The sequence below is a fragment of the Callorhinus ursinus genome, unplaced genomic scaffold (assembly GCF_003265705.2).
Source record: "Callorhinus ursinus isolate GAN/ISIS: 27379988/994484 unplaced genomic scaffold, GSC_fseal_2.0 scaffold17, whole genome shotgun sequence".
NCBI classification, from domain to species: Eukaryota; Metazoa; Chordata; class Mammalia; order Carnivora; family Otariidae; genus Callorhinus; species Callorhinus ursinus.
In genome coordinates this window covers 35,969,481-35,995,780 of record NW_027397079.1, presented here as the reverse complement: position 1 = coordinate 35,995,780, position 26,300 = coordinate 35,969,481, and the positions used below count along the sequence as shown (strand labels likewise).

The following is a 26,300-nucleotide window of genomic DNA, read 5'->3' as shown; positions in this document are numbered from 1 at the left end:
ACTTTAAGGTGATAACAACTTAACTTTGAACACATTCCAATGGTCTACATTTTTACTTCCTCCACCCCCATGTTTTGTTATGTCACAACTTAACATCTTTTTGTGTATCCTCTAAAAAATTATAGCTGTGTTTACTACTTTGTCTTTAAACCTTCTTACTAGCCTTGTAAGTGATGAACCCACCCCCTTTACAACATTAGATTAACCTGGATTTTACTATTTACCCTATGAGTGAGATTTATACTTCCACGTGTTTTCTTGTTACCAATTAGTGTCCATCTCATTTCAGCTGAAACATAGTCCTTTAACATTTCTTGTAAGACTGGTCTAGTGGTGATGATATCCTTTAGCTTTTGCTTGTCGGAACGCTCTTTATGTCTCCTTCAATTTTTCCAAGTACAGTATTCTTAACATTTTTTTTCTGTCAGCACTTCAAATATATCATGCAACTCCTTCCTGGCATAGAAAGTTTCTGCTGAAAAATCCGCAAATAGTGTTTTGGGGTTCCCTTATATGTAATAATTTGTGGGTTTCCTTTTTTTTTTCCTTGCTGCATTTAAGATTCCCTCCTCTTTAACTTTTGACAATTTGATATTAATGTGTCTTGGTGTGAGTCCCTTTGGCTTTGTCTTACTAGGCACTCTCTGGAATTCCTGGATCTGAATTCCTATTTCCTTTCCAAATTAGGGAAATTTTCAGCAATTATTTCTTCACCAAACTTTTCTACTCCTTCCTCCTATCTCCTACTGTAATGTGAATGTTGGTCTGCTTGATGTTCTCCCACAATTCCCTTATGCTATTTTTGCTCTTCTCTTTTTCTATTTCCTGCTCTGACAGGGTGAGCCTTGAGTTCACTGATCCTTTCTTCCACTTCATCTAGTATGGTGTTGAACCCTTCTATTGTATTTTTCCATTCAGTTATTATATCTTTAGCTCGGTGACTTCTATTTTGTATTTCTTACAAAATCTCTTTATTGAAATTCTCACCTTTTCCATACAATCCTGAGCTCAAAGAGCATCTTTAAGACCATTATTTTGAGCTCTTTAACAGGTAAATCACTTATATCCATTTCATTAAGATCATTTTCTGAAGTTTTATCTTGGTCTTTCATTTGCAAAATATTCCCGTTTTCCACTTTCCTTGACTTTGTGTTAGTTTCTATGCATTAGATAAATCAGTTATCTCTCAGTCTTAAAGAGTGGCCTTGTATAGAATGTAAAGTTATCATTTAATCTTGTCCTTCCTCTGGTAATCTCTCAAACATCTGTGATGTCCAAGCAGGTTACTTTATTTTTAGAGGGTCCACTAGTTGATGGTGTGCCAAGAACTGTCACTGCCCCAAATGGGAAGGTCTCAGTCAGCATCTAGATTCAGGGTGATTGGAAGCCAGACACTAAGGCAGAAGTCTTTAACATATGCAAATATACCTCTTTTGGTGGAACACTGGGAAAATGGCATTTTAGTGTGCCGAGCCCTGGGGTGATAGCCAGTTAATAACCATTTCTTTGTTACCACCCCTTCACCCTGTGAACACAAGCCCCACTGGCCATCAAAGCCAGGCTATCAAGGGATGTATCCTCTGGGCAGCAGCCTCTAAGTTTAGGGCACCAGACATGTGCACAAGCTCCTTTTTTAGAGACACCAAAGACCTTGGGCAGGACAGAGGAAGGGCATGAAGATGGCACCTGCTGGCCTCCCCAGTCTCTGAAGAGGATTATAGTCAGCTTCTAGATGTGTGTTTAATTCAGTGTGTGCTTAACTATGTGGCCCTCAGGCCAGAGCTATGAAGATAACTAATAGGCCTCTTTCACAGAAAGACTGGGGGTGCATTTCAGTTTCCTATCTCTGTACTGTGTGCCCTGTGGGGTATAGCCAGTCAAGAAATATTTCTCCATTAGCTAAAGTCCTATAGGACCCATGAAAGTAATCCCCATTGACCATCAGGTGATCCCTTGGGCAGCAGCCACAAAACCTGTGGCACCAATCAAAAAAAAAAAAATGAAATCTTGCCATTTGCAATGACGTGGATGGAACTAGAGGGTATTATGCTAAGCGAAATAAATCAATCAGAGAAAGACAAGTATCATATGATCTCAGGGTTCTGAGGAATTTGAGAAACAAAGACAGAGGATCATAGGGGAAGGGAGGGAAAAATGAAACGAGATGAAACCAGAGAAGGAGACAAACCATAAGAGACTCTTAATCTCAGGAAATAAACTGAGGGTTGCTGGAGTGGAGGTGGGTGGGAGGGATAAGGTGGCTGGGTGATGGACATTGGTGAGGGTAAGTACTATGGTGAGCGCTGTGAATTGTGTAAGACTGATGAATCACAGACCTGTACCCCTGAAACAAATAATACATTATATGTTAACAACAACAAAAAAATAAGTTCTAAAAAAAAACAAACAAACAACTGTGGCACCAGAAGAGTGCACAGGTCTTTCTGGAGATTCCAGTAACCTAGAGTAATGCAGAAGGAAAGCACAAAGATGGCACCTACTGATAATTCATTAGGCCCTTAGATGTATGTTAAATTCCTCTTTCACAGGAAGACTGGGCATTTCTGTCCACTACCTGTGTTCTAGGCCCTGTGGGGTAGCCTCAGAGTCCGATGAGCCCCTAAGAACTGTTTCCCAATTCCTGATAGCCTGTGGATCTTACGATGCAAGCCCTACTGGCTTTCAAGTCTAGATGTTTTGTGGGCTTGCCTTTCAGGTGCTGATCTTAAAAGTTTGGTTGTTAGATGTGTGGTTTAAGCCATTACTTCCTCAGGGAGAAGCTCAGAGTTATGAGTTCCCCCAAATTCTGAGTGACCATTTATGGAGAGATTGTGTCTCAGCCTCTCCTACCTCTGTTGGTATGGGATTTTTTCTTGTTCATCTGATGTGTAGCAGTGGCTGTTTTTTTCCCTCAGGGAAAAAAAAATTCTTTCCAGATTCAGTGTGTCTATTTCTTGATTTGCATTCTTCTAATGATTAGTAATGACAAAGATTCCTTAATGTGTTTATTGGACACTGTATATCTTATCTGGAGAAATGTCTATATAAGTCCTTTGCCCAGTTTTAATGAGACTGTCTTTTTGCTGTTACTTTGTTGGAGTTCCTTACATATTCTGGAAACTAAACACTTACCAGATATGTGATTTGAAGATATCTTCTATTCCATAAGTTGCCTTTTCATTCTGTTCTTTTTTTATTCAAGCATAACTAACATACAGTCTTATATTAGTTTCAGGTGTACAATATAATGGCTCAACAATTCTACACATTTCTTAGTGCACATCAAGATAACTGTACTCTTAATCCCCTTTATTTATTTCACCTAGCTACCCACCCACTTCCCCTATGGCAGCCATCAGTTTGTTTCTGTATTTAAAAGTCCATTTTTTAATCTCCTTTTTTCTTTGTTCATTTTTGTTTTGTTTCTTAAATTCCACATACAAGTGAAATCATATGGAATTTATCCCTCTCTGACTTCTTTAATTAAATATTTTACTCTCTAGATTAATCCATGTTGTTGTAAATGGCAAGATTTCATTCTTTTTGATAGCTAAAAAATATTCCACTGTGTATATATACCACTTCTTCTTTACCCATTCATCTATCAATGAACACTTGGATTGCTTCCATATCTTGGCTATTGTAAATAATGCTGCAATACCCATAGGGGTGCATATATCTTTTTGATATATGTAGTGTTTATGTTTTCTTTGGGTAAATATCAAATAGTGAAATTACTGGATCATATGGCAACTCTGTTTTGTTTGTTTTTTGAGAAAACTTCATACTGTTTTTCACAGCAGCTCCAACAGTTTCCATATCCACCAACAGTGCATAAGGGTTCCTTTTTCTCTGCATCTTCGCCAACAGTTGTTGAGAGAGTGAGTGTGTGGGTGAATGGGATAGAGGGACAGAGGAACAGAATCTTAAGCGGGCTCCACACCCAGTGCAGAGCCCAATGCAGGACTCAGTCTCACAACCCTGAGATCATGACCTGAGCCCAAATCAAGAGTCAGGTGCTTAACTGACCAAGTCACCTAGGCACCACTTGTTATTCTGATAGGTGTGAGGGGATATCTAATGTGGTTTTGATTTGCATTTCCCTGATGATTAGTGATGCTGAGCATCTTTTCATGTGTCAGTTGGCCATCTGTATGTGTTCTTTAGAAAAATGTCTATTCAGGTCTTCCGTTCGCTTTTAATCAGATTATTTGTTTTGCTGCTGTTGAGTTATATAAGTTCTTTATATATTTTGGATAGTAACCACTTATCAGATATATCACTTGCAAATACCTTCTCCCATTCAGTAGATTGCCTTTTTGCTTTGCTAATGGTTTCCTTAATGGTGCAGAAGATTTTTATTTTGGTGTAGTCCCAATAGTTTGTGTTTTTGTTTCCCTTGCCAGAGGGCATATCTAGAAAAATATTTCTATGGCTGATATCAAAAAGATTGCTGTCTATGTTTTCTTCTAGGAGTTTTATGGCTTCATGTCTGAAATTTAGGTCTTTGATCCATCTTTATTTTTGTGTATGGTGTAAAAAAAAAATGTTCCAGCCTAACTCTTTCACATGGAGCGGTCTGGTTTTTCCAACACCGTTTGTTGAAGGGATTGCCTTTTCCCCACTGGATATTCTTGCCTCCTTAGTCATAGGTTAACTGACCATATAAGCATGGTTGCCTTTTCATTCTGTTCTTTTTGTCCTTTTTAATATATACAAATTTACCTATTTTTACTCTTGTTTCTCACGTTTTTGGTGTCATACCCAAGAAACCACTGCCAAATCCAATGTCATAAAGTTTTCCCCCTATTTCTTCTAATAGTTTTATAGTTTTAGGTCTTAAATTTAGATCTTTGATACATTTCAAGTTAATTTTGTATAGTGCATAAAGTCCAACTTCAGTCTTTTCCACATGGATCTCCAGTTTTCCCAACATGATTTGTTGAAGAGACTCTCTTTTCCCCATTGAAAGGTCTTGGCATCCGTGCCAAAAATCATTTGATCATATATGCAAAGGTTTATTTCTTGACTCTGTTTTTTATTCATTGGTTTATCTGCCCATTTTTATGCTAGTAATACTGGTTGGATTCCTGTAGCTTTGTAGTAAGTTTCAAAATCTATCTCATTTCTTACAACTATGTGGAAATCTACTATCTCCTTTCTTGAAAATTTATACTTAAAGAGAAAAACACACATATTGCCTTTTCCATAAAAACTGTATTTCACATGGCACCTGGGTGGCTCAGTCTGCCTTCAGCACAGGTCATGATCCCAGGGTTCTGGGATCAAGTCCCACATCAGGCTTCTTGCTCGGTGGAGAGTCTCCTTCTCCTTCTACCCCTCCCCCCTGCTTGCTCTCTCTCTCTCTCTCTCTCTGTCATGCACTTTCTCTCTCTCAAGTAAATAAAATCTTTAAAAAACTATCTCATAATCATGCATAATCCCAATTAATGAGAGAAAGCTCCACTTTACAGAATATCAGTTAATAAATGTACAAGGGATGGTACAATTTTAAAATCTTCATTGCAATGCTTTAAAAAATTATCATAAAAGAATTATTACCAAAGAGGTGAAAACCTATACTCTGAAAACTATAAAACACTGGTGAAAGAAATGGAAAGATATTCCATGCTCAAGGAGTGGAAGAACAAATATTGTTAAGATGGCTGTATTACTCAAAGCAATCTACACATTTAATGCAATTCCTATCAAAATACCAACAGCATTTTTCACAGACCTGGAAAAAACAATCCTAAAATTTGTATGGAAGCACAAAAGACTCCAAATAGTCAAAGCAACCTAGAAAAAGAAAAGCAAAGCTGGAAGCATCACAATTCCAGACTTCAAGTTATACTACAAAGCTGTAGTGACCAAAACAGTATAGCACTGGAACAAAAACGGACACATAGATCAATGGAACAGAATAGAAAACCCAGAAATGAACGTATAACTCTATGGCCAATTAATCTTCAACAAAGCAGGAAAAAATATCAAATGGGAAAAGATAGTCTCTTCAACAAATGGTGTTGGAAAAACTGGAGATCAACATGCAAAAGAATAAAACTGGACCACTTTCTTACATCATACACAAAAATATATTCAAAATGCATAAAAGATGTAAAGGTGAGACATGAAACCATGAAAATCCTAGAAAACACAGGCAATAACCCTCTTTGACACTGACCCATAACAACTTCTTATTAGATATGTCTCCTGAGGCAAAGGAAACAAAAGCAGAAATAAACTACTGGGACTTCATCAACATAAAAAGCTTCTGCACAGTGAAGGAAATAATCAATTGCAGAATAGGTCTGCAAATGATCTATCTGAAAAAGTGTAAGTATCCAAAATATATAAAGAACTTATACAACTCAACACCCCAAAAATGAATAATCCAGTTAAAAATGAGCAGAAGAGACAGCTGGAGAAGCAAGATGGTGGAGGACTAGGAGACCTAAAGTTCGTCTGGTCCAGGAATCAGCTGGATAGGGATCAAACCATTCTGAACACCTAGAACTCAACAGGAGAGCAAAGAGAAGAATAGCAACAACTCTCTGAACAGAAAAGCGATCACTTTCTGGAAGGTAGGACGTGCGGAGAAATGAATCCGAGGCGATATTCGGGAGGATAGATGGCGGGGGAGGGGGCCTCCGTCAGCCGCTACTGGCAAGTGATAGAGCAGCAGAGCACAAAATCAGAACTTTTAGAAGTCGGCTCCGCTGAGGGATGTCGCTCCAATGGCTAAGTGGGGGGTGGAACCCTTGTTGGGACAGTGTGGTCTCAGGACCCTCAGGGTCTCAGAAAGACTAGGGGTGCCTGAGTCTGGCAGAGCTTCCAGATATCAGAGCGAGAAAGCCAACTGCAGAGATGGAGCCAAGGAGTGGGCTCTCAGCTCAGGGTTCCCATAAACCATGATCTGCGGCACAGTTGGGCCGCTATTATTCGAGCAGGGACCCAACAAGCAGCAGATCTGGGGAGACTCCCCTTCCCGCCCCCCAGGAGGAGGAGCACAGGAGTGCACCACAGGAATCTGTGTCATATTCTATTCCTTCATAGTAGTTAACCTTATTTTTGGTGTGTGTGTATGTATATATATATATGTTGTTCTCTCCTTAAAATTTTGGGATACAGTTTCTTCTAACAAACTAAAATATACCCTAAATCTCTAGTGTATGGCTTTGTTAGAGTCTCCTGCCTGAACACGTTCTCACACCTTTTTTTTTAATTTCTCTTCTTTTTCAAACAACTTCTTCTCAAATCCTTTTATAAAGTCTTTTATAATTTTAATCCTTACAGTCATATTCCATCCCTTCATCATATTTACCCTTATTTTTGTACATACATAAGCTTTACTTTCTTTAAAATTTTGGGAGGCACTTTCTTCCAAAGACCAAAAGACACCCAAAATCTGGTGTGTGGCACGGATCTATTCACCAGACATGTCATATTTGATCATATTCTGGTTTTTTTTATTCTTTTTCCTTTCTTTCCCTTTCTTTCCCCCCAGTTTCAGGTCTCTTCTGATTTGTTTAGTGTATATTTTTCTGGGATTGTTGTTACCCTGTTAGCATTTTGTTCTTTCATTTATGTATTCTCCTCTAGACAAAATAACAAGACGGAAAAAATCACCTCAAAAAAAGAACAAAAGCAGTACCGACTGCCAGGGACTTAATCAATACGGATATTAGTAAGAGATTAGAACTAGAGTTCAGAATGACGATTATAAAGATACTACCTGAGATTAAAAAGGAATGGAAGATATTAGAGAAACCATTTCTGGAGAAATAAAAGAACTAAAATCTAACCAAGTCGAAATCAAGAAGGCTTTTAATGAGGTGCAATAAAAAATGGAGGCTCTAACTGTTCGGATAAATGAGGCAGAAGAGAGAATTCGTGAAATAGAAGACCAAATGATAGAAAATAAAGAAGCTGAGAAAAAGAGAGATAAATAACTTCTGGATGACGAGGGCAGAATTCGAGAGATAAGTGCTATCATAAGATGAAACAATATTAGAATAATTGGAATCCCAGAAGAAGAAGAAAGAGAGAGGGGCACAAGGTATATTGGAGCAAATTATAGCAAAGAACTACCCTAATTTGGGGAAGGAAACAGGCATCAAAATCAAGGAGGCACAGAGAACCCCCCTCAAAATCAATAAAAATAGGTCAACACCCCAACATCTCATAGTAAAACTTACAAGTCTCAGAGACAAAGAGAAAATCCGGAAAGCAGCTCAGGAGAATAGATCTGTAAATTACAATGGTAGAAATATTAGATTGGCTACAGACCTATCCAAAGAGACCTGGCAGGCCAGAAAGGACTGGCATGATATCTTCAGAGCACTAAATGAGTAAAATATGCAGCCAAGAATACACTATTCAGCTAGGCTGTCACTGAAAATACAAGGAGAGATAAAAAGCTCTCAGGACAAACAAAAACTAAAGGAATTTGCAAACACGAAACCACCCCTACAAGGAATATTGAAAGGGGTCCTCTAAGCAAAGAGAGAGCCTAAAAGTAACATAGACGAGAAAGGAACACAGACAATATACAATAACAGTCACCTTACAGGCAATACAATGGCACTAAATTCACGTCTTTCAATACTTACCCTGAATGTGAATGGGCTAAATGACCCAATCAAAAGACACAGGCTATCACATTGGATTAAAAACAAGATCCATCAATATGCTGTCTGAAAGAACTCATTTTAGACCCAGAGACACCCCCAGATTGAAAGTGAGGGGGTGGAAAACCATTTACCATGCTAATGGACACCAAAAGAAAGCTGGGGTGGCAATCCTTATATCACACAAATTAGATTTTAAAACAAAGACTGTAATAAGAGATGAGGAAGGACACTATATCCTACTTAAAGGGTCTATCCAACAAGAAGATCTAACAGTTTTAAAATCTATGCCCCTAACATGGGAACAGCCAATTATATAAGGCAATTAATAACAAAAGCAAAGAAACACATTGACAATAATACAGTAATAGTGGGGGACATTAACACCCCCCTGACTGAAATGGACAGATCATCTAAGCAAAAGATCAACAAGGAAATAAAGACTTTAAATGACACATTGGACCAAATGGACTTCACAGACATATTCAGAACATTCCATCCCAAAGAAACAGAATACACATTCTTCTCTAGTGCCCATGGAACATTCTCCAGAATAGATCACATCCTAGGTCACAAATCAGGTCTCAAACGGTACTGGGATCATTCCCGGTGTCTTTTCGGACCACAACGCTTTGAAACTAGAACTCAATCACAAGAGGAAAGTCGGAAAGAACTCAAATACATGGAGGCTAAAGAGCATCCTAAAAAAGAATAAAAGGGTCAACCAGGAAATTAAAAAATTCATGGAAACCAATGAAAATGAAAACACAACTGTTCAAAATCTTTGGGATGCAGCAAAAGCAGTCCTGAGAGGAAAGTATATACCAATACCAGCCTTTCTCAAGAAACAAGAAAGGTCTCAAATACACAACCTAACCCTACACCAAAAGGAGCTGGAGAAAGAACAGCAAATAAAGCCTAAATCCAGCAGGAGAAGAGAAATAAAGATCAGAGCAGAAATCAATGAAATAGACACCAAAAGAACAGTAGAACAGATCCACAAAACTAGGGGCCAGTTCTTTGAAAGAATGAACAAGATTGATAAACCCCTGGCCAGACTTATCAAAAAGAAAAGAGAAATCACCCAAATCAACAAAATCATGAATGAAACCGGAGAGATCACAACCAACACCAAAGAAATACAAACAATTACAAGAACATATTATGAGCAACTATATGCCAGCAAATTAGATAATCTGGAAGACATGGATGCATTCCTAGAGATGTATCAACTACCAAAACTGAAACAGGAAGAAACAGAAAACCTGAACAGAACTATAACCACTAAGGAAATTAAAGCAGTCATCAAAAATCTCCGAACATACGAGAGCCCAGGGCCAGATGGCTTCCCAGGGGAATTCTACCAAACATTTAAGAAGAATTAATACCTATTCTTCTGAAATTGTTCCAAAAAATAGAAATGGAAGGAAAACTTCCAACCTCATTTTATGAGGCCACCATTACCTTGATCCCAAAACCAGACAAAGACCCCATTAAAAAGGAGAATTAGAGACCAATATCCCTGATGAACATGGATGCAAAAATTCTCACCAAAATACTAGCCAATAGGATCCAACAGTACATTAAAAGGATTATTCACCATGACCAAGTGGGATTTACCCCTGCGCTGCAAGGTTGGTTCAACATCTGCAAATCAATCAACGTGATACAATACATTAATAAAAGAAAGAACAAGAACCATATGATCCTCTCAATAGATGCAGAAAAAGCATTTGAAAAAGTGCAGCTTCCTTTCTTGATCAAAACTCTTCAGAATATAGGGATAGAGGGTACATACCTCAATATCATAAAAGCCATCTATGAAAAACCCACAGCGAAATATCATTCTCAATGGGGAAAAACTGAGAGCTTTCCCACTAAGGTCAGGAACGCGGCAGGGATGTCCACTATCACCACTGCTATTGAAATAGTATTATAAGTCCTAGCCACAGCAATCAGACTACAAAAAGAAATCAAAGGCATCCAAATCGGCAAAGAAGAAGTCAAACTCACACTCTTTGCAGATGATATGATACTTTATATGGAAAACCCGAAAGACTCCAACCCAAAACTGCTAGAACTCATACAGGAATTCAGGAAAGTGGCAGGATAGAAAATCAATGCAAAGAAATCAGTGGCATTCTTATACACCAACAACAAGACAGAAGAAAGAGAAATTAAGGAGTCGATCCCATTACAACTGCACCCAAAACCATAAGATACCTGGGAATAAATCGAACAAAAGAGGCAAAGGATCTGTACTCAGAAAACTATAAAATACTAATGAAAGAAATTGAGGAAGAGAAAAAGAAATGGAAAAACGTTTCATGCTCATGGATTGGAAGAACAAACATTGTGAAGTTGTCACAGCTACCTAGAGCAGTCTACACATTCAGTGCAATCCCTATCAAAATACCATCTACTGGACGCCTGGGTGGCTCAGTTGGTTAAGCGACTGCCTTCGGCTCAGGTCATGATCCTGGAGTCCCGGGATCGAGTCCCACATCGGGCTCCCTGCTCAGCAGGGAGTCTGCTTCTCCCTCTGACCCTCTTCCCTCTCATGCACTCTATCTCTCATTCTCTCTCAAATAAATAAATAAAATCTTTAAAAAAAAAAATACCATCTACTTTTTTCAAAGCAACGGAGCAAATAATCCTAAAAATTGTATGGAAACACAAAAGACCCCAAGCAGCCAGAGGAATGTTGAAAAAGAAAAGCAAAGCTGGGGGGGCAGAGCAAGATGGCGGAGGAGTAGGAGACCTGGATTTCGTCTGGTCTCAGGAATTCAGCTGAATAGGGATCAAACCATTCTGAACACCTACGAACCCAACAGGAGAGTGAAGAGAAGAATAGCAACAACTCTCTGAACAGAAAAGCGACCACTTACTGGAAGGTAGGACGAGCAGAGAAGTGAATCCGAGGTGATATTCGGGAGGATAGACGGCGGGGCAGGGGGCCTCCGTCAGCCGCTTCTGGCAAGTGATAGAGCAGCGGAGCACAAAATCAGACCATTTAGAAGTTGGCTCCACTGAGGGACGTCACTCCAGTGGCTAAGCAGGGGGTGGAAACCTCATGGGACAGTGCGGTCTCAGGACCCTCAGGGTCACAGAAAGACCGGGGGTGCCTGAGTGCGGCAGAGCTCCCAGGTATCAGAGCAGGGAAGCCGGCTGCAGAGATGGAGCCGAGGAGCGGGCTCGCAGCTCAGGGTTGCCATAAACCGTGATCCGCGGCACAGTCAGGCCACTGCTTTTCCAGCAGGGACCCAACAAGCGGCAAATCCAGGGAGACTCCCCTTCCTCCCCCAGGAGAAGTGGCGCGGGAGCGCACCGCAGGGATCTGCTGGGTTTGGACACTCCACACCAAGTCAGGTGTCAGAGATAGAAACGCTTGGCCACAGGCAGGGTGAGCACGGAGTGCGGCCAGAGACCAGGGACACGAGTGTTACTGACTGCTTTTCTCTGGGGGCTCACTGAGGAGTGGGGCCCCAGGCTCTCAGCTCCTCTGGGCAGAGACTGGGAGGCGCCATTTTCACTCTCATCCTCCAAAGCTGTAGGGAAAGCTTGCAGGGAAAAAAAGCTCCCGAGAGCAAACCCGAGCAGATTGCTTAGCCTGGACCGAGAAGGGCGGGCCAATGGTAAAGACATTTGGGAACCATGGCAACAGACCCCTCCCCTAGAAGATCAGCACGAACAGCCAGCCAAGACCAAGTTTACCGATCATGGAGAACGGAGGAACTCCAGTGCTAGGGGAATACTGCACATAGAATTCATGGCTTTTTTACTATGATTCATTAGTTTTTCAAAGTTAATTTTTTTAACTGTTTTTTTTAATTTTTCTTTTTCCCTTTTTCAACCATCTTATCAATCCCTTTTTGAAAAAAAAATTTTTATTTTTCATTTTTAGATTCAAATTCTATCCCTTCATAGTAAATACCCTTATTTTTGCATATATATATATATAAGTTGTTCTCTCTTTAAAATTTTGAGATATAGTTTCTTCTAACAGATCAAAATATACCCTAAATCACTAGTGTACGGCTTTGTTCTAGTCTCCTACCTGATCACATTCTCTCTTTTTCTTTTTCTTTTTTAAAAAAATCTTTTCTTTTTTCAAACTTCTTATCTTATCAATTCCTTTTATAAAATCTTTTATACTTTTCATCTTTACAGTCATCTTCCATCCCTTCACTGTATCAACCCTTATTAGGTACATATATAAGTCTTTCTTTCTTTAAAATTTTAGGAGGCACTTTCTTCTAACAGACCAAAATACACCCAAAATCTAATGAGTGGCAGTGATCTATGCACTAGCCTGATCATATTTGATTATATTCTGGTTTTTTTATTGTTGTTCTGTTCTGTTTTTGTTTGTTTTTATCTTTATCTTTTTCTTTTTCTCTCTTTCTTTTTTCTTTCTTTCCCTTCCTTTTCCCCTGGTGTCAGGTTTTTTCTGATTTGTTTAGAGTATATTTCCTGGGGACATTGTTAACCTGTTAGCATTTTGTTCTCTCATTCATCTGTTCTCATCTGGACAAAATGACAAGACGAAAAAAAATCACCTCAGCAAAAAGAACAAGAGGTAGTACCGTCTGCCAGGGACCTACGCAATATGGACATTAGTACGATGTCGGACCTAGAGTTCAGAATCATGATTTTTAAGATACTAGCTGGGCTTGAAAAAAGCATGGAGGTTATTAGAGAAACCCTTCCTGGAAAAATAAAAGAACTAAAATCTAACCAAATCGAAATCAAAAAGGCTATTAATGAAGTGCAATCAAAAATGGGGGCACTAACTGCTAGGATAAATGAGGCAGAAGAGAGAATCAGCGATATAGAAGACCAAATGATGGAAAATAAAGAAGCTGAGAAAAAGAGAGATAAACAACTACTGGATCACAAGGGCAGAATTCGAGAGATAAGCAATACCATAAGATGAAACAACATAAGAATAATTGGAATCCCAGTAGAAGAAGAAAAAGAAAGAGGGGCAGAAGGTATATTGGAGCAAATTATAGCAGAGAACTTCCCTAATGTAGGGAAGGAAACAGGCGTCAATCCAGGAGGCACAGAGAACCCCTCTCAAAATCAATAAAAATAGGTCAACACACCGACATCTAATAGTAAAACTTACGAGTCTCAAAGAGAAAATCTTGAAAGCAGCTCGGGAGAAGAGATATGTAACCTATAATGGTAGAAACATTAGATTGGCAACAGACCTATCCACAGAGACCTGGCAGGCCAGACAGGACTGGCATGATATCTTTAGAGCGCTAAATGAGAAAAATATGCAGCCAAGAATACTATATTCAGCTAGGCTGTCATTGAAAACTGAAGAAGAAAGAAAAATTTCCAGGACGAACAAAAACTAAAGGAATTTACAAACACGAAACCAGCCCTACAAGAAATATTGAAAGGGGTCCTCTAAGCAAAGAGAGATCCTAAAAGCAGCATAAACCAGAAAGGAACACAGACAATATACAGTAACAGTCACCTTACGGGCAATACAATGGCACTAAATTTATATCTTTCAATAGTTACCCTGAATGGAAATGTGCTAAATGCCCTAATCAAAAGACACAGGCTATCAGAATGGATTAAAAAACAAGACCCATTAATATGCTGTCTGCAAGAACTCATTTTAGACCCAAAGACACCCCCAGATTGAAAGTGAGGGGGTGGAAAACCATTTACCATGCTAATGGACACCAAAAGAAAGCTGGGGTGGCAATCCTTACATCACACAAATTAGATTTTAAAACAAAGACTGTAATAAGAGATGAGGAAGGACACTATATCCTACTTAAAGGGTCTATCCAACAAGAAGATCTAACAGTTTTAAAATCTATGCCCCTAACATGGGAACAGCCAATTATATAAGGCAATTAATAACAAAAGCAAAGAAACACATTGACAATAATACAATAATAGTGGGGGACTTTAACACCCCCCTGACTGAAATGGACAGATCATCTAAGCAAAAGATCAACAAGGAAATAAAGACTTTAAATGACACATTGGACCAAATGGACTTCACAGACATATTCAGAACATTCCATCCCAAAGAAACAGAAAATACATTCTTCTCTAGTGCCCATGGAACACTCTCCAGAATAGATCACATCCTAGGTCACAAAACATGTCTCAACCGATACCAAAAGATTGGGATTATTCCCTGCATATTTTCAGACCACAGTGTTTTGAAACTAGAACTCAATCACAAGAGGAAAGTTGGAAGGAACTCAAATACATGGAGGCTAAAGAGCATCCTACTAAAGAATGACTGGGTCAACCAGGAAATCAAAGAAGAATTTAAAAAAATTCATGGAAACCAATGAAAATGAAAACACAACTGTTCAAAATCTTTGGGATACAGCAAAGGCAGTCCTGAGAGGAGAGCATATAGTAATACAAGCCTTTCTTAAGAAACAAGAAAGGTCTCAAATACACAACCTAACCCTACACCCAAAGGAGCTAGAGAAAAAAGAGCAAATAAAGCCTAAACCCAGCAGGAGAAGAGAAATCATAAAGATCAGAGCAGAAATCAATGAAATAGACACCAAAAGAACAGTAGAACAGATCCACGAAACTAGGAGCTGGTTCTTTGACAGAATTAACAAGATTGATAAACACCTGGCCAGACTTATCAAAAAGAAAAATGACCCAAATCAACAAAATCATGAATGAAAGAGGAGAGATCACAACAAACACCAAAGACATACAAACAGTTAAAAGAAGATATTATGAGCAACTATACACCAGCAAATTAGATAACCTGGAAGACATGGATGCATTCCTAGAGATGTATCAACTACCAAAATTGAACCAGGAAGAAATAGAAAACCTAAACAGACCTATAACCTCTAAGGAAATTGAAGCAGTCATCAAAAATCTCCCAACAAACAAAAGCCCAGGGCCAGATGGCTTCCCAGGGGAATTCTATCAGACATTTAAAGAAGAAGTAATTCCTATTCTCCTGAAACTGTTCCAAAAAATAGAAATGGAAGGAAAACTTCCAACCTCATTTTATGAGGCCACCATTACCTTGATCCCAAAACCAGACAAAAATTCCATCATAAAGGAGAATTACAGACCAATATCCTTGATGAACATGGATGCAAAAATCTCACCAAAATACTAGCCAATAGGATCCAACACTACATTAAAAGGATTATTCACCACGACCAAGTGGGATTTATCCCTGGGCTGCAAGGCTGGTTCAACATCTGCAAATCAATCAATGTGATATAATATATTAACAAAAGAAAGAACAAGAATCATATGATCCTCTCAACAGATGCAGAAAAAACATTTGACAAAGTACAGAATCCTTTCTTGATCAAAACTCTTCAGAGTATAGGGATAGAGGGTACATACCTCAATATCATAAAAGCCATCTATGAAAAACCTACAGCAAATATCATTCTCAATGGTGAAAAGCTGAGAGCTTTCCCCCTAAGGTCAGGAACGCGGCAGGGATGTCCACTATCACCACTGCTATTCAACATAGTATTAGAAGTCCTAGCCACAGCAATCAGAAAACAAAAAGAAATCAAAGGCATCCAAATCGGCAAAGAGGAAGGCAAACTCTCACTATTTGCAGATGATACGAAACTTTATGTGGAAAACCCAAAAGACTCCACCCCAAAACTGCTAGACCTCATGGAGGAATTCAGTAAAGTGGTAGGATAGAAAATCAATGCACAAAAATCAGTGGCATTCCTATACACCAACAACAAAACAGAAGAGAGACAAATTAAGGAGTCGATCCCATTTACAATTTCACCCAAAACCATAAGATACCTAGGAATAAATCTAACCAAAGAGGCAAAGGATCTGTACTTAGAAAACTATAAAATACTCATGAAAGAAATTGAGGAAGACACAAAGAAATGGAAAAAAGTTCCATGCTCATGGATGGGAAGAACAAACATTGTGAAGATGTCAATGCTACCTAGAGCAATCTACACATTCAACGCAATATCCCCATCAAAATACCACCCACTTTTTTCAAAGAAATGGAATAAATAATCCTAAAATTTGTATGGAACCAGAAGAGACCCCGAATAGCCAGAGGAATGTTGAAAAAGAGAAGCAAAGCTGGCGGCATCACAATTCCGGACTTCCAGCTGTATTACAAAGCTGTCATCATCAAGACAGTATGGTACTGGCACAAAAACAGACACATAGATCAACGGAACAGAAGAGAGAGCCCAGAAATGGACCCTCAACTCGATGGTCAACTAATCTTTGACAAAGCAGGAAAGAATGTCCAGTGGAGAAAAGACAGTCTCTTCAACAAATGGTGTTGGGAAAATTGGACAGCCACATGCAGAAGAATGAAACTGGACCATTTCCTTACACCACACACAAAAATATACTCAAAATCGATGGTTGAAACACCTCAGTGTGAGACAGGAGTCCATCAGAATCCTAAAGGAGAACACAGGCAGCAACCTCTTCAACCTCAGCCACAGCAACTTCTTCCTGGAAACATTGCCAAAGGCAAGGGAAGCAAGGGCAAAAATGAACTATTGGGACTTCAAGATAAAAAGCTTTTGCATAGCAAAGGAAATAGTCCACAAAACCAAAAGACAACCGACAGAATGGGAAAAGATATTTCCAAATGACATATCGGATAAAGGGCTAGTATCCAATGTCTATAAAGAACTTCTTAAACTCAACACCCAAAGAACAAATGATCCAATCAAGAAATGGGCAGAAGACATGAACAGACATTTTTCCAAAGAAGACATCCAAATGGCCAACAGACACATGAAAAAGTGCTCAACCTCGCTCGGCATCAGGGAAACCCAAATCAAAACCTCAGTGACATACCACCTCACACCAGTCAGAATGGCTAAAATTAACAAGTCAGGAATCAACAGATGTTGGCGGGGATGTGGAAAAAGGGGAACCCTCCCACACATTTGGTGGGAATGCAAGCTGGTGCATCCACTCTGGAAAACAGTATGGAGGTTCCTCAAAAAGTTGAAAATAGAGCTACCATATGACCCAGCAATTGTACTACTGGGTATTTTCCCAAAAGATACAAATGTAGGGATCCAAAGGGGTTCGTGTAGTCTGATGTTTATAGCAGCAATGTCCACAATAGCCACAACGTGGAAATAGCCAAGATGTCCATCGACAGATGAATGGATAAAGAAGATGTGGCATATACATACAATGGAATATTATACAGCCATCAAAAGAATGAAATCTTGCCATTTGCAAAGATGTGGATGGAACTGGAGGGTATTATGCTGAGTGAAATAAGTCAATCAGAGAAAGACATGTATCATATGATCTCACTGATATGGGGAATTCTTAATCTCAGGAACCAAACTGAGAGTTGCTGGAATGGTGGGGGGTGAGCGGGATGGGGTGGCTGGGTGATAGACAGTGGGGAGGGTATGTGCTATGGTGAGCGCTATGGATTGTGTAAGACTGTTGAATCACAGGCATGTACCTCTGAAACAAATAATACATTATATATTAAAATGAAAAAAGGAAGAAGATAGTAGGAAAGGAAAAATGAAGGGAGGGGAATCAGAGGGGGAGATGAACCATGAGAGATTATGGACTCTGAGAAACAAACTGAGGGTTCTAGAGGGGAGGGGTGTGGGGGGATGGGTTAGCCTGGTGATGGGTATTAAAGAGGGCATGAACTGAAAGGAGCACTGGATGTTATACGCAAACAATGAATCATGGAACACTACATCAAAAACTAATGATGTAATGTATGGTGATTAACATAAGATAATAAAATAATATCAAAATTAAAATAAAAAAGAGAAAAAAAATAAGCTCAAGACATGAATAGACATTTTTCCAAACAATATATACAGAGGGCCACAGACACATGAAAAGTTACTCAAACTTTAAAAAAAGAAAGAAAGAAAGAAAATGTACTCAACATTGCTCATCATCAGGGAAGTAGGATCAAAACTACAATAAGATATCACCTCACACCTGTCAGAATGACTAATATCAACAACACAAGAAACAACAGGTGTTTGCGAGGATGTGGAGAAAGGGGAACTCTTTTGCACGGTTGATGGGAATGCAAAGTGGTGCAGCCACTCTGGAAAACAGTATGGAGTTTCCTCAAAAAAGGTAAAAATAGGACTACCCTATGATCCAGCAATTGCACTAGATATTTACCCAAGGAATACAAAAATACTAATTCAAAGGGATACATACACCCCAATATTTACAGCAACATTATGTACAATAGCCAAATTATGGAAAAAGCCCAATTGCCCATCAACTGATGAACAGATAAAGAGGAAGTGGTATATGAGTACATATATATACTCAGCCATAAAAAAGAATGAAATCTTGCCATTTGCAATGACATGGATGGAGCTCGAGAATATTATGCTAAGGGAAATAAGTCAGAGAAAGACAAATACCGTATGATTTCACTCATATGTGGAATTTAGAAAACAAAACTAATGAGCATAGGAAAGAAAAGAGGGAGAGGCAAACTAAGAAACAGACTCTTAACTATAGAGAACAAACTGATGGTTATCAGAGGGGAGGTGGGTAAGGGGATGGGTTAAACAAATGATGAGGACTGAGGAATGCACTTGTGATGAGCACCTGGTGTTGTATGGAAGTGTTGAATCACTATATGGCACACCTGAAATTAATATAACACTGTATGTTAACTGAAATTAAAATTAAAACTTAAGAATAAATAAATAGCACTAACATTAATTAGTCAGGCTGACAAAAAAATGAAAAGAGCAATAAACACTTATTGTTGGCAGAGATGTGGGAAAAATTTTAATCCCACATTTGCAAAGGAAATATTGACACGCCAACTTGAAAATATGTATATACAGATTTGCTGAAAGATATTGCTGATTATAATTGCTACTAAATTTTATATGAGTTCAATTAAAAATATATAGTTATAATTGATTATTAGAAAACTTATATTGATTTCTTCAACAAATAAACTGGAAAGAAAATATGACAGAGATGAGATTCACAGATTTAAAGAGACTAAGAGACATATCAAATGAATGCAATGTGTGGACCTTGCATGGATACAGATTTGAACCAACCAACTGTAAAATATAAAATAAAATATTTTAGGCAATATGCAAAATTTGAACCCTGACTAAACAATGATGACTTTAAGGAATTGCCATTTTTTGGTGTGATAATGGTATTGTGAATACTTTTTAAAGAATCCTTATCTTTCAGAGATAGGTAAATAATATGACACATAGGATTTTCTTCAAAATAACTGAGTTTGAGGGGGTGAGAAAAAGAAAAAAATTAGCCATAAGCTGGTAATTGTTTTATGGATATGTAAGGTACATGATGATTCATTATTTTACTTTCTCAATTGCTATTATGCTTGAAATTTTCCATAATAAAAACTAGAACAGGGTGCCTGGGTGGCTCAGATGGTTAAGTGTCTGCCTTCGGCTCAGGTCATGATCCCAGAGTCCTGGGATCGAGTCCCGCATCGGGCTCCCTGCTCCTTGGGAGCCTGCTTCTCCCTCTGCCTCTCTCTCTCTCTGTCTCTCATGAATAAATAAATAAAATCTTAAAAAAAAAAAACCTAGAACAAAACAAAAAAGAAAACTAATATTTAAAAATAATGCAGAAAATTCATTAGGGTAAACTGTTCTTAACCTACTTTCCCAAGCCTTTGATCCAACTCCGTAACAAAAATATAAACTTCATAAAATAAATCCCATTTTTTTAGGTAGTGGTTAAGATTATGGGCTCTGGGGTTAAAACCTGTGGGTTGAAACAGGAAGGACACCACTAGATCCAAGAATCCTGAAATTGTTTAACCTCTAGAAACCTCAGTCTCCTCATTAGTAAAAAGCTAACAAGCACAGAAATAAATTTTAGCAAGTTTTAGTGACAAACAGAAAGAGAATATGAGGCCTGAATGAAGCACATAATAATGTATTAATAGTCACCAATGAATAAAAGTTCCCTAAATTAAGCTACATCGTTATCACAGATCTTTGTTTTCTTTCTAAGAATATTGAAACATTATTCTTACATGAATAAATATGCAACATCATGAGGCCTCAGAGTAAGATAGAACTTTTTCCATTCTAAAAATCTACGCAATACTTCATCTGCCTCACCAACTGTGGAAATCTTATTTTTGTCTGACCACATCTCCAACGATGACAGCACAACAGTAACTTTAAATTGGGCAAACATCTAAAAACAAGAGATAAATACAGGAAAAATTAATGTTTATATTATTTTATAATAACCATGAAATTAATTCAATGCTTTGACAAATCCATACTCAGTTTTGTATAGATAGCTTAATTATTCAGAAATGCCAAGTGAAGTTAATGGAAATTATAATTTCAAAACTAGTATAAATTTTTCTAACTAGTATGAAAAGAAAAATACTTACCAAATTTACGAGGCCAATAGTTTCGATGACTTTATTTGTTACTACCATGCTATCAGAGCCCAAGTAATCATACTGAAAAACAAAATTTCAAATTTAAATACAATCTGTTATGTAATATGTTTGAAATATACTCTCCATCTACTCTCAGAAATTTGATGCTGCTTTGGGGTTAGAACAGTTCAAAATAAGATAGTAACAAATTAAAAAAATGAATATAAACTGGATCACTCATATACGCTGGTGGGAATGTAAAATCATACAGCCACTCTGGAAAGTTTAGCAGCCTTTTTCAAAACAAATAATATACTTACCATATGACCCAGCAATTGCACTCCTGGGCATTTATTTGTATTTTTTAAGATTTATTCAAGAGAGAGAGAATGAGAACAAATGGGGGGAGGGGCAGAGGGAGAATCTTCAACATGGGGCTCAATCCCACAACCCATGAGATGGTGACCTGAGCCAAAATCACAAGTCAGATGCCTAACCAACTGAGCCACCCAGGCGCCCCACACTCCTGGGCATTTATCCCAAAGAAATAAAAACTGATGCTCACAAAAAACATGTTCATAAATGTTCATAACAATTTTATTCCTATTAGCCCAAAGCTGGAAACAATTCACATGTCCTTCAGGGTTAACTGGTTAAACAAACTGTATTTGTTTAACCATATCATGGTTACCATGATGGTACCATGGTTACCATGGATACCATAACCATTCCATATCATGGAATACTGATCATTAGTAAAAAGGAACTGACTAAACTGTTGATATATGAAACAGTTTGGATAAACCTTAAGAAAATTATGCTGTGTTAAAAAAATCTCCAAAGGATATATACTGCAAGATAACATTTATGCAATATTCCTGAAACCAAGGAATGGAGAACAGATTAGTGACTGCCAGAGGTTAAGAAGCCTGGGAAGTAGGGAGAAATGGATGTGACTATGAAGAAATAATGTAAGAGAGTCTTGTAGTGAAGGTGCTTTTGAGTGTCTTAATTGTGACAATGATTACACAAGGCTACATATGTGATCCTAGTGCATAAACCTACACACACACAAATTAGTGTATATACAACTGCTGAAATCTAAATAAGCTTTGTGGAATGTGCCAATGTCAAATTCCATATCTATAAATCAAATCTCTTAAGTATAGCACCACTTGCATGTTCCACAGGACCCTCAAATTAAACATATGTAAAATGAAGCTCATCATTCTCCCTCAAAAATCTGGTCCTATCTACCTTTCCACTACTTTAATTAAAGGTATAATCATCTATGACCTCCCACATTTATGATACTGCGTGTTCCATAAGAGCAGAACTTTTTCTGTTGTGTTCACAGCAGTATCCTCAAAAGCAGAATAGTAATTGGCATCTACAGGATGCTCAATAAATTTATTAAGTGAATGGATAAATCAAATCAATTTAAGTCCTTCTAATTCAACCTCAGCAGTAACTTAAAATTTTTTTTCTATTACTAATACTACTAACTAGTAAACGTTTGACTTGATTACGGGGATGGTCTCTTAAATGTCTACAACTATCCCATCAGCAATCCAGTCCCTATACTATTACAAAAATGATGATTCTAAACTGAAAATATGAACCCGTCACTCCCCTGTTTAAAATCTTTTTAATGGATACAGGATAAAATAGAATAAATAGGATAAAATCCAAATATTGCATCAGTTCTTCAATTACCTCTATTTTCCTTCTTCAACCCTGTGTATTAATCATACTAAACTTGCAGTTATGTTTTTTTTAAAGAACCTTCTCTCATATTTATATGCCTTTGCAAGGAAAAGTTTTGCACTAAGTCTTCCTTGGCCCCACCCTCACCTCATTATCCAAACTAGCTAATCCACAAACCATCCCCCAACAATCCCCTTTATCAGAATCTCACACTCCATGCCATGCCGTGCCATTATTCCCCTGCCCTAATCACCCAAAGAGCCAAATGGAGACAACCCTCACATCCCAGAACCCACTGAAATTATTCAAGCTAGACAACCGTAACCCTGTTTGCTTTGCCTCAAGTGTTCTTTCCCACAGAAATCATAATCAGGTCTCCTGCCCATGTTTTCCCCTTGCTCCCCCTGTCTCCTTACCTATTTTGTTACTTCCCCACGTGGCTTCTGCAGGATATGGCATACTCTCTCCTTTTGGGAACTGTGAATAACAAACTATCTCTCCAATAGCAATTTCATCTCCTGATCTGTTGGCCCCATCATAAATGAATAATAATAAAACACATTTTAAAATACCTACTTGCATGCTTTTATATTACCCCCAGTTATAGCTGTGTTTCCATGTCTTTCTCCATCACTGGACCATGTTTTTATACTCCCACATGCTTCCTTCAAGCATAGCACTGAATTCACTAGACTGCAATTGTGGATTTAAAATTTGGGAAGTCACTGAAGACAGTATCACTATTGTTCTTCTTTATATGCCCAGCATCTAGTAACACAGATGCCACAGCAGGCTCAATGTTTGTTTTATTAAAGAATATGTAAATATGTATAAAAACATAGAAAAGGGAAGTTTAATCAGTATCATATGCCTGGCAAACCTGACAATTTGGACAAGAAGCTTTAAAACAACTCTCAAAGTTTGTAACACAATTCTGAAAAAAAATGATTTTTATAATCCAGAATATTCCCTGGAAATTTAGTCATCATTATCACAAATATCTTAATTTTCTCTTATATGTTCCCTTTGTCCTTTTCCCCTATATTCTAATAAATCGAGTATTTTCTTACTCTTCTCTAAATCCTATCTGTCTCTGAATCTCAACTCTGGCTTCCTGACAAGCTCTACAATTCTACAAATAGAATAGATAATGTGTTTGATTCATATTCTCTGTAGTATTCCAGAGGTGTGACAATCAAATGCTCATCATCAAAACAAAACCTGGAAAGTATATTTTTATCCGTTTTCTGAAATTTCTGAAATATGGAGGAAATAAAGCCGCACCTGATTGGGTGCAAACTAAGTTCTCATCCCAAGATCCTGAAGTTTAAATGTCCTCAAATAGGACCTTTAAATTTCTAAATCAGGGATTTAGAAATATGTTTATACCAGGTAAACAACACACTAGAACAGGTGAACCTTTACAAACTGCTCAAAAAAAAAATCTTGATACATTAATGTAAGCAGTTCTCATAGTTATACTGTCATCATTTTTGTGCCAATAAAAAGTTTATAGGACAAAACACTCCCTAGGCTACATATTGCTCTTCAAAAGCCCTAAAAACAAAAACTAAAAGCTTAAAGATTTTCACTTAAAATATGACCATTAAAAAAATATTGTAGATGGAAAGAGTTCCTAAAGATGTGAAACACCAGCCTAAAAATCATTTTGTTATTCAGGATTTTTATGTAAAGATTTCAAATTAAACATTTCTAATAAAAATATGTAATTTTGAGTATTTGGTTTTTCATTTTTGCAAATTTTTCCACTGTTCTCTCTACGACATGTAGTAAAAAAATTGGAATTTTTAAGTTCCTTTCTAGCTAGGGATAATTATACATTTACACCAAATATTTAAAAGCAAAGAAAAAGAAAAATACATACCAAAGCTTTATCCACCACAATACACATTTCTAGATAAAGAGGAATTAAATCTGGAACAGCTGATTCTGACTAGAAAAAAGAAAAAGAGCACTTAAAAGCACAAAAAACTTACATAAATTGTTTATTCTGAACTTTTAAAATCATTTTTCCACTTTACTGAGGTGTAACTGATGAAAATTATATATATTTAAAGTTAAAGACTTGATGTTTTGATATATATATATATACATATATATACATATATATAGTAAAATAATTGACATAATCAGGCCAGTTAACATCATAGTGACCATTTTCTTTTTTTGTGTGCATGATAAGAATGCATAAGATAGGTGAGGAGCAAGACGGCGGAGGAGTAGGAGACCTGGATTTCATCTGGTCTCAGGAATTCAGCTGGATAGGGATCAAACCATTCTAAACTCCTACAAACTCAAAAGGAGATGGAAGAAAAGAATAGCAACAACTCTCTGAACAGAAAAGCGACCACTTTCTGGAAGGTAGGACGTGTGGAGAAGTGAATCTGAGGCGATATTCGGGAGGATAGATGGCGGGGGAGGGGGCCTCCATTGGCCGCTTCTGGCAAATGATAGAGCAACAGAGCACAAAATCGGAACTTTCAGAGGTCAGCTCCACTGAGGGCCGTCACTCCATTGGCTAAGTGGGGGGGGGGGGGGTGGAACCCTCGCTGGGACAGTGTGGTCTCTGGACCCTCGGGGTCACAGAAAGACAAGGGGTGCCTGAGTGCGGCAGAGCTCCCAGGTATTGGAGAGGGGAAGCCGGCTGCAGAGACGGAGCCGAGGAGCTGGGTCTCAGCTCGAGGTTGCCATAAACCATGCATGATCCACGGCACAGTCAGGTCACTGCTTCTCCAGCAGGGACCCAACAAAGAGCAGATCTGGGGAGACTCCCCTTCCTGCCCCGGGAGGAGTGGCGCGGGAGCGCACCGCAGGGATCTGCTGGGTTTGGAGACTCCACACAGGGTCATGTGCCAGAGATAGAAACGCTCGGTCACAAGCCAGGTGAGCACAAAGTGTGGCAGAAGACCAGGGAGATGGGAGTGATTGACGGCTTTTCTCTGGGGGCTCACTGAGGAACAGGGCCCCGAGTTCTCAGCTCCTCTGGGGCTGAGACTGGGAGGCACCATTTTCACTCTTGTCCTCCAAAGCTGTTTGGAAAGCTTGCAAGGAACAAAAACTCCCGGGAGCAAACCCGAGCAGATTACTTAGCCTGGACCGGCAAGGGTGGAGCAATTCCCTCTAGGGCAAAGATACTTGGGAACCACAGGAACAGGCCCCTCCCCCAGAAGATCAGCAAGAACAGCCAGCCAAGACCAAGTTTACCGATCAATGAGAATGGCAAAACTCCAATGCTAGGGGAATACTGCACATAGAATTCATGGCTTTCTCCCCCTGATTCTTTAGTCTTTCAAAGTTAAATTTTTTTTTACTGTTTTTTTTTTCTTTTTTCCTTTTTCAAGCCACATCTTATCAATCCATTTTTTAAAAAACATTTTTATTTTTCATTTTTAGAGTCAGAGTCTATCCTTTCACAGTAGTTACCCTTATTTTTGGCATATATATGTAAGTTGTTCTCTCTTTGAAATTTTGAGATAGTTTCTTCTAACAGATCAAAATATACCCTAAATCTCTAGTGTATGGCTTTGTTCTAGTCTCCTGCCTGA

At 38.3% G+C, this 26,300-nt stretch overlaps 1 protein-coding gene across 21 annotated transcripts in view; it reads right to left on the bottom strand.

The window, feature by feature from the left end:
- Window positions 1-26,300, bottom strand: part of LOC112834663 (disintegrin and metalloproteinase domain-containing protein 32-like) — a 194,361-nt gene that overhangs the window by 135,246 nt on the left and 32,815 nt on the right. For all 21 annotated transcript variants that reach the window (XR_012381174.1, XR_012381175.1, XR_012381173.1 and 18 more), the window contains 3 exons: window positions 24,620-24,688; window positions 21,037-21,108; window positions 20,665-20,831 (listed from right to left, as the gene is read on the bottom strand). Coding sequence is in view for 16 of the 21 variants with exons in the window: in XM_073902495.1 (XP_073758596.1) it covers window positions 20,665-20,831; window positions 21,037-21,108; window positions 24,620-24,688 (308 nt within the window). In the remaining 5 variants the exon portion in view is untranslated. The remainder of the gene's footprint in view (window positions 1-20,664; window positions 20,832-21,036; window positions 21,109-24,619; window positions 24,689-26,300) is intronic.